Raw genomic sequence first — 15,444 nt, forward strand, 5'->3', positions numbered from 1 at the left:
ATCTCTGCAGAATGAGATCATGTTCCCCACTCCCTTGATCTTGTTTTAAGTCTGGTTTAGTTTCCACTGTGTGTATATATATATATATATATATATATATATATATATATATACATATACAGTTGTGGCCAAAAGTATTGACACCCCTGCAATTCTGTCAGATAATACTCAGTTTCTTCCTGAAAATTATTGCAAACACAATTTCTTTGGTATTATCTTCATTTAATTTGTCTTAAATGGAAAAAAACACAAAAAGAATTGTCCTAAAGCCAAATTGGATATAATTCCGCACCAAACATAAAAAAGAGGGTGGACAAAATTATTGGCACTGCTCGAAAAATCATGTAATGCTTCTCTAATTTGTGTAATTAACAGCACCTATAACTGACCTGTGGCACCTAACAGGTGTTGGCAATAACTAAATCACACTTGCAGCCAGTTGACATGGATTAAAGTTGACTCAACCTCTGTCCTGTGTCCTTGTGTGTACCACATTGAGCATGGAGAAAAGAAAGAAGACCAAAGAACTGTCTGAGGACTTGAGAAACCAAATTGTGAGGAAGCATGAGCAATCTCAAGGCTACAAGTCCATCTCCAAAGAACTGAATGTTCCTGTGTCTACCGTGCGCAGTGTCATCAAGAAGTTTAAAGCCCATGGCACTGTGACTAACCTCCCTAGATGTGGACGGGAAAGAAAAATTGACAAGAGATTTCAACGCAAGATTGTGCAGATGTTGGATAAAGAACCTCGACTAACATCCAAACAAGTTCAAGCTGCCCTGCAGTCCGAGGGTACAACAGTGTCAACCCGTACTATCCGTCGGCGTCTGAATGAAAAGGGACTGTATGGTAGGAGACCCAGGAAGACCCCACTTCTTAACCCGAGACATAAAAAAGCCAGACTGGAGTTTGCCAAAACTTACCTGAAAAAGCCTAAAACGTTTTGGAAGAATGTTCTCTGGTCAGATGAGACAAAAGTAGAGCTTTTTGGGCAAAGGCATCAATATAGAATTTACAGGAGAAAAAAAGATGCATTCAAAGAAAAGAACACGGTCCCTACAGTCAAACATGGCGGAGGTTCCCTGATGTTTTGGGGTTGTTTTGTTGCCTCTGGCACTGGACTGCTTGAGCGTGTAAATGGCATTATTAAGTCTGAAGACTACCAACAAATTTTGCAGCATAATGTAGGGCCCAGTGTGAGAAAGCTGGGTGTCCCTCAGAGGTCATGGGTCTTCCAGCAGGACAATGACCCAAAACACACTTCAAAAAGCACTAGAAAATGGTTTGAGAGAAAGCACTGGAGACTTCTAAGGTGGCCAGCAATGAGTCCAGACCTGAATCCCATAGAACACCTGTGGAGAGATCTAAAAATGGCAGTTTGGAGAAGGCACCCTTCAAGTATCAGGGACCTGGAGCAGTTTGCCAAAGAAGAATGGTCTAAAATTCCAGCAGAGCATTGTAAGAAACTCATTGATGGTTACCGGAAGCGGTTGGTCACAGTTATTTTGGCTAAAGGTTGTGCAACCAAGTATTAGGCTGAGGGTGCCAATACTTTTGTCTGGCCCATTTTTGGAGTTTTGTGTGAAATGATCAATGTTTTGCTTTTTGCTTCATTCTCTTTTGTGTTTTTTCATTTAAGACAAATTAAATGAAGATAACAATACCAAAGAATTTGTGTTTGCAATCATTTTCAGGAAGAAACTGAATATTATCTGACAGAATTGCAGGGGTGTCAATACTTACTTTTGGCCACAACTGTGTGTGTATATGTGTATGTATATATATATATATATATATATATATATATATATATATATATATATATATATATATATATATATATATATATATATATATATATAATTATTTTTTACGTTTTCATGCTCCTTTTAATATTTTCATGATGATAAAAGCTCAGGTCATACTGCTCTGATACTCCACACACTGCGCCCTTGAACGAGGGATTTTTACCTAATCATTGCCGTCCTCATCCTGTAATTAAACTGTAATGGAATTATGAAGGCTTCACGACATACAAGAATTTAATTACTCTGCGAAATCTTTTGTTCCAGGTCAGTAAGGGCAGCTCTCAGAGTGTGCCGCCAACGCCGTTCCTCGCTCCAGTCATAGCCAATGCGCAGAATTACAGCAGCTCCAAGAGATCGTCTGCTCCGTCCTCTCAGAGGAACTCTGGTAATCCTCTCCGCTCACTCCCCGGGGTATTGCTCCACAGCACAGTAGGAGTTCTCTGCTCTAAAGTCTCATTTCTTTGCACTGTACATGAGTCGTGGTGATGGGGATGTTGGGGATTAGTGGGTCCTCTGCTTCTGGGAGCCATAACAAGCTATTGTGAGTATTCCCAGGGTGTTTACTCTCAGAGCTATGGCAGCATTCACAATTCTACTCTCTTATTGCAAACAGTCAGCAAACTGGTGGACATGACCGAAAAATTCAGCTTCTGTAATGCAAGGGGGCCAGTTAGATTTACCATTAGCAGATGACCCTACAATTTATAGAGTATGGATGACACTTCTAGAATGCAAATCACAGGAGCCAGCATTGTGCAGGAGCAAAACAACCAGAGATTGCTGGAGATCTAATTTTTTTTAGATATGCAGAATAGTGAGTGCAGCTCTGGAGTATAATACATGATGTAACTCATGATTAGTACAGGATCAGTAATGTAATGTATGTGCACAGTGACGGCACCAGCAGAATAGTGAGTGCAGCTCTGGAGTATAATACAGGATGCAACTCAGGATCAGTAATGTAATGTGTGTACACAGTGACAGCACCAACAGAATAGTGAGTGCAGCTCTGGAGTATAATACATGATGTAACTCAGGATCAGTAATGTAATGTGTGTACACAGTGACTTCACCAGCAGAATAGTGAATGCAGCTCTGGTGTATAATACATGATGTAACTCAGGATCAGTAATGTAATATATGTACACAGTGACTGCACCAGCAGAATAGTGAGTGCAGCTCTGGAGTATAATGCAGGATGCAACTCAGGATCAGTAATGTATGTACACAGTGACTGCACCAGCAGAATAGTGAGTGCAGCTCTGGAGTATAATACAGGATGCAACTCAGGATCAGTAATGTAATGTATGTACACAGTGACAGCACCAGCAGAATAGTGAGCTCAGCTGTGGATTGTAATACAGGATGTAACTCAGGATCAGTAATGTATGTACACAGTGACGGCACCAGCAGAATAGTGAGTGCAGCTCTGGAGAATAATACAGGATGTAACTCAGGATCAGTAATGTAATGTATGTACACAGTGACGGCACCAGCAGAATAGTGAGTTCAGCTGTGGATTGTAATACAGGATGTAACTCAGGATCAGTAATGTAATGTATGTACACAGTGATTGCACCAGCAGAATAGTGAGTGCAGCTCTGGAGTATAATACAGGATGTAACTAAGGATCAGTAATGTATGTACACAGTGACTGCACCAGCAGAATAGTGATATTCCTTGTTTTCTGACTCTAGGTATAGAAATGGAGCCAAGAGTGGTTGAAATAAGCCGGGTAAGTCCTGACAATATAACACAATAGGTATTTGTATTTTACCTGTATAGGTGACATAATAATTGTTCTTCTTATCCCCAATATCCAGGGCCCTAATGATGCTTTAGGTATCAGTATAGCAGGTGGGAAGGGGAGCCCGCTGGGTGACATTCCTGTGTTTATCGCCATGATTCAGGCCAGCGGTGTCGCAGCTAGAACTAGCAAGCTAAAGGTAAGTATTTGTAGCTTTGTCTCTGGGAAGATTGAATAATCATTTAGGAAATTACTTAGCTAATCATATCTGTGCTGAATCTGAATCCTATAAATATATCTGGATATTAGGGAGCTGTCGGTAATTTTGCTGTTCCCTTTTCTTGCTCTCTCAGGTTGGTGATCGGATTGTCAGTATTAATAAGCAGCCACTGGACGGGTTATCCCATGCAGATGTGGTTAACATACTGAAGAACGCGTATGGCAGCATCATTCTACAGGTACGTGGGAGCTTTCTGAGCAGGAGATAATTGTGGCGCTCGTCTGAGCAGCAGATAATTGTGGCGCTCGTCTGAGCAGCAGATAATTGTGGCGCTCGTCTGAGCAGCAGATAATTGTGGCGCTCGTCTGAGCAGCAGATAATTGTGGCGCTTGTCTGAGCAGCAGATAATTGTGGCGCTCGTCTGAGCAGCAGATAATTGTGGCGCTCGTCTGAGCAGCAGATAATTGTGGCGCTCGTCTGAGCAGCAGATAATTGTGGCGCTCGTCTGAGCAGCAGAGAATTGTGGCGCTCGTCTGAGCAGCAGAGAATTGTGGCGCTCGCCTGAGCAGCAGAGAATTGTGGCGCTCGCCTGAGCAGCAGATAATTGTGGCGCTCGCCTGAGCAGCAGATAATTGTGGCGCTCGCCTGAGCAGCAGATAATTGTGGCGCTCGCCTGAGCAGCAGATAATAGTGGCGCTCGCCTGAGCAGCAGATAATAGTGGCGCTCGCCTGAGCAGCAGATAATGGTGGCGCTCGCCTGAGCAGCAGATAATGGTGGCGCTCGCCTGAGCAGCAGATAATGGTGGCGCTCGCCTGAGCAGCAGATAATGGTGGCGCTCGCCTGAGCAGCAGATAATGGTGGCGCTCGCCTGAGCAGCAGATAATGGTGGCGCTCGCCTGAGCAGCAGATAATAGTGGCGCTCGCCTGAGCAGCAGAGAATTGTGGCGCTCGTCTGAGCAGCAGAGAATTGTGGCGCTCGTCTGAGCAGCAGAGAATTGTGGCGCTCGCCTGAGCAGCAGAGAATTGTGGCGCTCGCCTGAGCAGCAGATAATTGTGGCGCTCGCCTGAGCAGCAGATAATTGTGGCGCTCGCCTGAGCAGCAGATAATGGTGGCGCTCGCCTGAGCAGCAGATAATGGTGGCGCTCGCCTGAGCAGCAGATAATGGTGGCGCTCGCCTGAGCAGCAGATAATGGTGGCGCTCGCCTGAGCAGCAGATAATGGTGGCGCTCGCCTGAGCAGCAGATAATGGTGGCGCTCGCCTGAGCAGCAGATAATGGTGGCGCTCGCCTGAGCAGCAGATAATAGTGGCGCTCGCCTGAGCAGCAGATAATTGTGGCGCTCGCCTGAGCAGCAGATAATTGTGGCGCTCGCCTGAGCAGCAGATAATTGTGGCGCTCGCCTGAGCAGCAGATAATTGTGGCGCTCGCCTGAGCAGCAGATAATTGTGGCGCTCGCCTGAGCAGCAGATAATTGTGGCGCTCGCCTGAGCAGCAGATAATTATTGTTCTGGATGCTCCATTGTACACTGTGCAGACTTCGCTCTTTACCACTGATCTCAACATGTTGCTTAACAGCACGCTGAAAACCTGGAGATTAGTAAATGCTTTCAGCATCCTGCTCTCATCTGAAAATTGCAGCGTGCGACCGAGACGCGAATGGATTGACATTGAGTGTAATAAGCGTCCAGCTCGCTGGGCTGTGATGAATGCCATCCTCCAGTCTCATCTTCTGCAGTCTATGAATAAATTCATGAAACTGTTAAAGGGAATCTGTCACTGGGATTTTGCCACCTAATCTAAGAGTAGCATAATGTAGAGACATTTACCCTGATTCCAGGAAAGTGTCACTCACTGGGCTGCTTTCTGTAATTTTGATATAATCACGGTTTTATCAGCAGGAGATTATCACTAGAGGACTTGTACACCTGCTGTCTCAAGCAGTTCTATATGTTCATGAGCTCTGTATAACCCCACCTCCACCACTCTTATTCAGCTTTCTGCCTATGCAGAGCATATACAGAAAGCTGCCAATCAGTGGTGTGGGCGGGGTTACACAGAGCTTATGAATATGGAGGACTACCTGGCAGAAGGTTAAATAGTCTTCTACTGATCATGTCCTGCTGATAAAGCAAAGATGATATCAAAACTTGAGTAAGCATCCCTGTAAGTGACTCATCACTGCAATCAAGGTTTCTGCCCCTAGATCATTCTTCTCTCAGATAGGGTAGCAAAAACTTTCTGATAAATTTTCTTTGTAAGAAAGGGATAAACTTTGGAAGGGAGGGTACATTATGTTTTGCCATTTCCATTCCTGTGTCCCCTACTGGCCCTCTCTTCATACAGGATGATGATGTCAGTGACATCATCACTGGTGGCAGCTGGAGCGTCATTGTTGTACATGACACAAAGTGACCTCCGGAGGACTCTGGAGGGGGGGGTCAGAGACAATAGAATGGCAGAGGTGAGTATATAATATTTTAGAATTTGATCTCTAAGAAGACCCTTGTAGGGCGAAGATCCAGTGGTCTTATATATGGTCCATCAGGGTACGGTTATAGCCAGTGACTCCATCTGATCCGCACGGTCTGTTGTAGTTTCCAATAGGCGCACCAAGCCTATTTGTGTCAGAGACAAAACACATAGTAATGTATTGAATAAAAACAAACAGAAAACACAGAACAATAATTTTCCCTTCACCCATGACAGCACCACCTGAGAGAGGGATCCGCCCCGCCAGGACAGGAACCTACTGAGACATAAGGGGCGGCACCTCTCCCCCGCTTCAGTTGGGTTCCTGTCCTGGAAGGAACCCCACTGTCGGCGGTACCTGTCATGGGCGAAGAAAAGAAGATGGACCCAGCCCCATCCCGGCGCAGGAAGAACAGGTGTCTCACCTGCAGCGTCGGCCGTCGGGTGCTGGATGCGCAGTCCCCGGGCCCTCCGGGGTTCCGGGTTCGTGCGGGCGTCGGTGGGATCCCCGGGGTCTGTGCCGCCCTCCCCTCGCGCACGCCGCATCTCGATCCCCATAGCAGGGGAGAGACGCAGGCTTCTTCCGGCCGCTGACGTCAGCGGCGCGTTGCATGCTGGGTGGGCCGGCTGACGTCAGAGAAGGGCGACGGTATAATGGCGCCAGGTGCGACGCCGGCTTTCTGAAGCGGTCGGCCGGCGGTCGCAGGGGGGAGGGGAGAGACACGCTCACCTGAGCGGAGACGTGTTATTTAAAAAGAGGAGGCGGCAGCAAACGGCGGTGCAACATGGAGTCAGAGCAGGAACGTTCAGCGTCCCTGCCTCCCTCTCAGCCCTCTGGCAGAAAGCATGGAAGCTATTCCAGCAGCAGTCGCCCCAGCCGCAGGTCGGGGGACTCCTCAAGATCCAAAGAGCGCAGGTTACGTGCCCCGACGCAGCCTCCGAGTCCGGTACCCTTGATTTCGGGTGGTGAGTGATCTTCGTGAATGTTAGCATTATGTTAATAGGGGCTTCTGTTGTATGCTTCACCCTGTAGGAAAGGCCCAGAAAAGCGGGAAGCAAGAACAACAATAGGGATTGTGCTATATGTAAATCTCCCCTAGCAAGAGATTGGCAAAAAGATCTCTGTGCTGCGTGGATTCAGCGGACTATGGCGGAGGAAGCACCTAGTTTCGCAGCCAATCTGATATCTGCCCTAAGGTCAGAAATGAAAGGCTCAATTAAGTCCCTATTGAAAAAAGGGAAAAAAACAGGAAGGATCCCCCTAGTTCCCCCTCGCATTCCGCGTCAATGTCATCTCAGGCGGAAAAATCATCCTCCTCAGACAGCGACATGGGGGGGTAAACCATGATTCCCTGTAGAAGACACAGACGCCCTCCTAAAGGCCATTAGAGCTACAATGGGCCTACAGGAAGAAAAGGCGGCTAAAACCCTAGAGGACGTCATGTTTGGGGGGCTTCAGGAGAGGAAAAAACGAACCTTTCCAGTAAACGAGAAAATCCAGGCACTTATTGAGAAAGAGTGGAAAAAGCCCGAAAAATCGGGGGCCCTTCCATCCACTTCTAAGAGACGATATCCCTTTGATCATAAAGATGCGGAGATATGGGACAAAATCCCCAAAATAGATGCAGCAGTGTCCAGGTCCTCCAAAAGGTCGGCCCTGCCCCTGGAAGACGCAGGGGTTCTTAGAGACCCGCTAGACAAGAAGGCGGACTCATATTTGAGGCACGCATGGGAAGCGACAGCAGGAGGACTAAAACCGGCGATAGCGGGCACTTGCATGGCACGCTCCCTCATGATCTGGCTGTAGCAGTTAGAAGAAAAGCTGGCTTCAAGGGTCCCAAGAGAGAAAATCTTATCGGAGATGTATCTCTTGCACGGGGCAGCAGCTTTTTTGGCCGATACCTCGGCGGACTCTATGCGGATGACAGCCAGGGCAGCGTCACTATCAAATGCTGCTAGACGCGCGTTATGGCTTAAGGGCTGTCCGGGTGACCTTCAGTCCAAGGCCAAATTATGCTCTCTCCCCTGCGATGGTCGATTCTTGTTCGGCAAGAACTTGGACGATATACTGGAGAAAGCAGGCGATAAGAAAAAAGGCTTCCCCAGATTCCCTATGGATCAGAGGAGACAGCCCTTTCGGAGGGGGAGATTCAATAGGGGGCGTCCTCCCGCTGACAGGAGAAGATGGGAGGATAAAAGAAAAAAAGAATCAGGGTTTATGTTTGGTGGAGGCACCTCCACCTCAAAGAAGTCGCCACAGTGACACCAGTATTCCAGTGGGGGGGAGATTGGCACTCTTTTTCCAAGCTTGGGAGAAGATCTCCTCCAACGCCTGGATCCTAACCATCCTAACAGAAGGCCTGAAAATTCCCTTTATTCGTCAGCCAAAACCCGTGGTCGTCATCACACCCATCAGGAAGGTGACCGAAGAGCAGGTGGCCTTAGAAAGAGAGATCCTGAGCCTGACAGACAAGCGGGTACTCTCCGAGGTACCACGCATACAGGAAGGGAAGGGGTTCTATTCACCCCTTTTTCTGATTAAAAAAAACCCGATCAAACATTCAGGACAATCATAAATCTCAAACGGCTCAATCTATGCATAAGGAACTCGACCTTCAAGATGGAATCAGTAACTACGGCGGTGAAGCTGCTACACCAAGATTGCTTCATGGCCGTAGTCGATTTAAAGGATGCGTATTATCACATCCCTATCCACCCAGACTACCAGAAATACTTGAGGGTAGCACTTTATATTCAAGGCATACTAAAGGGGGTTTTACACTAAGCGATATCGCTAGCAATATCGCTAAAACGTCACTGGTTTTGTGACGTTATAGCGATATTGCTAGCGATATCGCTATGTGTGATACTTACCAGCGACCGGCTCCCCCGCTGTCCATCGCTGATCGCGCGAGAATGTCCGGCTCCATTTCTCGTCGGGCGCTTCCTGCTGAGACTTCCTGCTGTGACGACGAGCGACGCGTGGACGCGGGCGGGAGGACGCAGGATCGCTGTGTGTGAAAGGTGAGTATCGTGCGCTGCGTCGCTGCTGCATCGCTGTGAGATCTTTCTGTGTGAAAGCTCACTAGCGATCATTTAGCGATGCACCAGCGATCCTGACCGGGTCGGATCGCTGGTCGGATCGCTGGTGCATCGCTAAATGTAAAAGGGCCTTAAGGCACTTTCAGTTCAGGGCTCTTCCGTTTGGCATATCTATAGCCCCGAGAGTTTTCACCAAGGTCATAGCGGAAGTGACAGCCTTTCTCCAGATTCACGACACGGTCATACCATACCTGGACGATTTTCTCACAGTAGGCAGCTCAGAGGACCACTGTACAGCGCAGTTGACCCGGGTGATAAACACCTTGCAGGAATTAGGGTGGATAGTCAATTTCAAAAAATCAAAATTGCAACCCCTAAAAAAACAGACCTTCCTATGATTTATACTAGACTCAGAAAGGCAAGAGTGTCTGCTCCCAGAGTCCTAAATAGAAAAGGTGCAAAATCTGGCCTTGACGGGCCAAAACCAACCACGTATCACATTAAGAAGAGCAATGTCCCTGCTAGGTACCCTAACATCCTGTATTCCGGCGCTCAGGTGGGCTCAGTTTCACACCCGGCAACTCCAGTGGGAGATACTAACAGCACAAAGATCGCTAAGAGGGCGTTTAGAAGGAAAGCTGGAGCTTTCCTTAAAAACCAGAGACCCTCTCAATTGGTGGCTGGACGAGACAAATCTGACCTTGGGAATACCGTGGGACAGACAGACGTCAGATATAATCTTAACAGATGCAAGCTCCTCGGGGTGGGGGGCACACCTAAGGGGCATCGTAGGTCAAGGTTCCTGGACGCGTCAAGAAAAGGAAGCATCCTCCAACCTGAGAGAACTATGGGCAGTGAGCAAGGCCCTAAGTCACTTTATTCCGCTACTCCAGGGTCGAAATGTACGCATCATGTCAGACAACAAGGTAGCGGTGGCATACATCAACCACCAAGGAGGGACAAGATCACACTCCTTAATGGAAGCGGCGAGAGACATTCTGAGCAGAGCAGAGGAACACCTACACTCCTTGACAGCCTTACATATAAAAGGGGCAGAAAACATAGAGGCAGACTTCTTGAGCCGCAATACCCTGAAGCAGGGGGAATGGGCGCTAAACCGGTCCATTTTTCAAAAAATAACTCCGCTTTGGGGGAAACCGGTGATAGTCCTCTTTGCCAACAAACACAACAGGCAAACAAAGGTTCTGCTCTCTAAACCCGAGAGAAAAAACATGGGCAGTGGACTCGTTGCACATCCAGTGGAACTTCAGGCTAGCTTATGCGTTCCCCCCAGTGGCTCTGATCCCAACAGTTGTCAGAAAAATCAGAAACGATCCAGCCAGAGTGATTCTAATAGCTGCATTTTGGCCAAAAAGGCCCTGGTTTGCTCTGCTACGAAGGATGTCCCTCTCCGATCCATGGGTTCTGCCAGAAATCGCGGACCTACTAGCTCAAGGTCCAATATTCCACGCTCAGGTCAAAGGATTCCATCTGACGGCGTGGAATTTGAAAGGTCACTTTTAACGGATAGAGGGTTCTCCCCCGGTTTGGTGGCCACCCTGCTAAAGAGTAGGAAACCAGTGACGACTAACATCTACTGCAGAACATGGAATAAGTTCCTGCAGTTCTTAGGTAGGCCGTTAGGAAAAGAACCCCCGTTTAATGCCATCCTGGAGTTCTTACAATCGGGGTTTCAGATGGGGTTAGCAGTGAACACACTTAAAGTTCAGGTGTCTGCACTAGGGGCGCTCTACAACTGCAAATTGGCATCAAATAGGTGGGTAGCCAGATTTATTAAATCCTGCCATAGAGCTAGGCCTATCCCAATACCCCGGATAGCCCCCTGGGATTTAAACCTAGTGCTAGAAGCCCTTACAAAAGATCCGTATGAGCAATTGCATCAGCTACCCCTAAAGTTTCTGACCCTAAAAACAATCCTGTTAGTGGCCCTCACGTCAGCCCGCAGGATAAGCGATTTACAGGCTCTCTCAGTAAATCCACCTTATACGCAGGTCTTTCAGGATAGGGTAGTGTTAAAAACAGACCCCGCTTATCTGCCCAAAGTAGCATCAGATTTCCATCGGGGCCAGGAAATTGTCCTTCCATCTTTCTGCGAGAACCCAAAAAATCTGGGGGAGGAAAAATTCCATAATCTGGATGTTAAAAGGGCTCTCGTAGAATACATATCTATGACTAGCCAGTGGAGGAGGTCCCAGTCCCTATTCGTAGCTTTTCTGGGTGCCAGGAAAGGCTATGGGGTTTCAAAAGGGACTATTGCTAGATGGATTAGGGAGGCCATTAGTGTAGCCTACACAGCTAGTGGTATCCCGATTCCTGACGGCATCAAGGCTCATTCCACCAGAGCCGTGGCGACCTCCTGGGCCGAAAAAGCAGAGGTATCGATTGAACAGATTTGTAAGGCCGCTACCTGGGCCTCACCTTCAACCTTCTTTAAGCACTATAGGTTGAATCTATCCTCCTCTGCTGACTTAACCTTCGGTAGAAGGGTGCTGCAAGCGGTGGTCCCTCCCTAAGGTGTTTCGAATCTCCAAAAATCTCTCAGGTGGTGCTGTCATGGGTGTAGGGAAAACCACCATGGCTACTTACCGGTAGCCGGTTTTTCCGGAACCCATGACAGCACCCGTATACCCCCCCCCTTTTCACCATATGGGTGTGCAGTGCACAATTAGTAGGGTGTTTTTTGAGTGTTGTGGTGTTGGATTAAACATGTAACTAACCGGGAAGTCCTCTCACTGCTCTGTAACCCAACTGAAGCGGGGGAGAGGTGCCGCCCCTTAGGTCTCAGTAGGTTCCTGTCCTGGCGGGGCGGATCCCTCTCTCAGGTGGTGCTGTCATGGGTTCCGGAAAAACCGGCTACCGGTAAGTAACCATGGTGGTATCTGCACAATTAAACACAAGAAATGAGTGCCGATGGTGGTTGTTCAGTGTAGTCCAGGTCCAGGATTGCATTCTGCACACTTTGCGTTAAGTGATATTCTCTTCCATGTCTTATTGGGGATTACCCCTCACTTGGCTGTCGGTCGTAAAGTTATTTACTTGCCCATTTTAATAGGCCTGGCATGTCAGAGTGAGGAGTCTTATACGCCATTCATGCTCCTCTGGGTTATTAAATAAGCAAATTAAATATGTTTGGTTTCAAATCCTTCACAACCCCTCTAGACTTTATTTAAAGGCACCTGACATCCCCTTTAACTCCAGGCTTGGTTGTTTTACCATTTTGTCTATGGACATGCAAGGTGGATTTTCTTCATTCGCAAGCAGCGCAGTGTAAGTGTAGTATCAGCGGGCGATCTCAGCAGATACATCAGTTCATTTCCCATCTTATCATGTTCTGCCGCTGCTAGGTCGTATAATTGTGTTCCCCGGTGCAGAAAACCCTCCCAATGTTTACCGTCGATGCGAAGAGTCCACATTGTGCAGATGCTGCAGGGAAAATAGAGATTAGTCCCCATTTAATTTGCCGGAGCAGGTGCTGGAGTGAGATAAGGGGATTGCACATACCTGGATGCTGCCCCAACACAGACCCCATCTGATAACCCCCAGAATGCAGAGATCCGCAGCCCGGCACCTGATATTAGACATGGGCTCCCGGCATCACGGTGACGGCCAGCTGTGCCGTGTACACAGATTATTACTACAGCCAGATACCTCCTGTGATAGCAGTGTAATAGGGTGACTATATCTGCTGCTGTTTGCATCAGGATATTATGGATGAGGCGGCCATATTGGTATCTACAACGTATCACAGTGATGTATTTAACCTTATGCTTTCAACTTTTCATGAGACTTCATTAAAAATAAATCTGTCTGTAAGAATTAAGCCTACCCTCTCAATAGAGCGGTGACATCACTGAGAATGCAGCCTACCCTCTCAATAGAGCAGTGACATCACTGAGAATGCAGCCTATCCATCACTAGAGAGTGGTGACATCACTGAGAATGCAGCCTATCCATGACTAGAGAGCGGTGACATCACTGAGAATGCAGCCTATCCATCACTAGAGAGCAGTGACATCACTGAGAATGCAGCCTATCCATCACTAGAGAGCAGTGACATCACTGAGAATGCAGCCTATCCATCACTAGAGAGCAGTGACATCACTGAGAATGCAGCCTATCCATCAGTAGAGAGCGGTGACATCACTGAGAATGCAGCCTATCCATCAGTAGAGAGCGGTGACATCACTGAGAATGCAGCCCATCCATCACTAGAGAGCGGTGACATCACTGAGAATGCAGCCTATCCATCACTAGAGAGCAGTGACATCACTGAGAATGCAGCCTATCCATCACTAGAGAGCAGTGACATCACTGAGAATGCAGCCTATCCATCACTAGAGAGCAGTGACATCACTGAGAATGCAGCCTATCCATCACTAGAGAGCAGTGACATCACTGAGAATGCAGCCTATCCATCACTAGAGAGCAGTGACATCACTGAGAATGCAGCCTATCCATCACTAGAGAGCGGTGACATCACTGAGAATGCAGCCTATCCATCATTAGAGAGCGGTGACATCACTGAGAATGCAGCCCATCATCACTAGAGAGCAGTGACATCACTGAGAATGCAGCCCATCCATCACTAGAGAGCGGTGACATCACTGAGAATGCAGCCTATCCATCAGTAGAGAGCGGTGACTTCACTGAGAATGCAGCCTATCCATCAGTAGAGAGCGGTGACATCACTGAGAATGCAGCCCATCCATCACTAGAGAGCGGTGACATCACTGAGAATGCAGCCTATCCATTCACTAGAGAGTGGTGACATCACTGAGAATGCAGCCTATCCATTCACTAGAGAGTGGTGACATCACTGAGAATGCAGCCTATCCATTCACTAGAGAGCGGTGACATCACTGAGAATGCAGCCTGTCCATCACTAGAGAGCGGTGACATCACTGAGAATGCAGCCTATCCATCACTAGAGTGGTGACATCACTGAGAATGCAGCCTATCCATCACTAGAGAGCGGTGACATCACTGAGAATGCAGCCTATCCATTCACTAGAGAGCGGTGACATCACTGAGAATGCAGCCTATCCATCACTAGAGAGCAGTGACATCACTGAGAATGCAGCCTATCCATCACTAGAGAGCAGTGACATCACTGAGAATGCAGCCTATCCATCACTAGAGAGCAGTGACATCACTGACAATACAGCCTATCCATCACTAGAGAGCAGTGACATCACTGAGAATGCAGCCTATCCATCACTAGAGAGCGGTACATCACTGAGAATGCAGCCTATCCATCACTAGAGAGCAGTGACTGCAGGGATTTATAATGTAGCACACAGTTTTCTTGTTTGCTGGGAGCTTTCGGTGTGCAGGGAGAAATGATAGTGTGCACTGGATGGAGCACTGCTTTGTCTGACACCTTTACATCTCTGTTATACAGGAGGTAATTGAGTGAATCTGGATTCTTATAGTCTTGTCTGCACCGTGCAATGCAATTTAAGCAAATCTCTGCAGGAACAATGAATCTATTACCAGTCGTGTTCTCGTTGCGGTCGGTATCGGCTGCAGGATGGATGATGACATTCTCATATGTTTCATCTATTGACTATGGGATAATGAAAAGCCAAGTTATTAATACTGTCGTCTCCAGTTGTATCACAGCGCCCTCTGCAGTCATCTCTTGTGCGGCTTATCGAGCAGTTCCTTGAACAAGTGACTGCCCCAGCACATCACTGTGCACTGAATTAAAGCCTGAATGGAGCCATTTGTTACATTGATGGAGCTCGGCAGGGAAACTAAAGATGGGATTGCAGTGTTTTATCATCTAACTCTGTCTCTTATGTCCTAGGTTGTCGCAGATACCAATATTAGTGCAATAGCCAGCCAGCTGGAGAGCATGTCACTGTGCCAGACCATTACCTCCGAACATCAGCCCGAGGAGGGGGAGTAAGTATATGTGCATCTCAGAAGGGAACGGCCAGCCAGTGTTCATAATAATTCTGTATGACAAAAAAATATATATACCATATATAAAATACTTACTGGTCAGCTATCCACAATACATTCAATACAAGAGGGGAGAGCGGTGACATCACTGAGAATACAGCCTATCCATTCACTAGAGAGCAGATGTGACATCACTGAGAATGCAGCCTATCCATCACTAGTGAGCGGT

General features: G+C 47.6%; 1 protein-coding gene across 5 annotated transcripts in view; it reads left to right on the plus strand.

Moving 5' to 3' along the window:
- The window catches only part of PATJ (PATJ crumbs cell polarity complex component), a 256,986-nt gene that overhangs the window by 228,400 nt on the left and 13,142 nt on the right, over window positions 1-15,444 (plus strand). For all 5 annotated transcript variants that reach the window (XM_073544627.1, XM_073544628.1, XM_073544629.1 and 2 more), the window contains 5 exons: window positions 2,073-2,193; window positions 3,506-3,543; window positions 3,632-3,754; window positions 3,909-4,013; window positions 15,118-15,215. In XM_073544627.1, the coding sequence (XP_073400728.1) occupies window positions 2,073-2,193; window positions 3,506-3,543; window positions 3,632-3,754; window positions 3,909-4,013; window positions 15,118-15,215 (485 nt within the window). The remainder of the gene's footprint in view (window positions 1-2,072; window positions 2,194-3,505; window positions 3,544-3,631; window positions 3,755-3,908; window positions 4,014-15,117; window positions 15,216-15,444) is intronic.

This window comes from Dendrobates tinctorius, unplaced genomic scaffold (genome assembly GCF_039654945.1).
Source record: "Dendrobates tinctorius isolate UK_male_01 unplaced genomic scaffold, ASM3965494v1 ptg000138l, whole genome shotgun sequence".
Taxonomy (NCBI): Eukaryota; Metazoa; Chordata; class Amphibia; order Anura; family Dendrobatidae; genus Dendrobates; species Dendrobates tinctorius.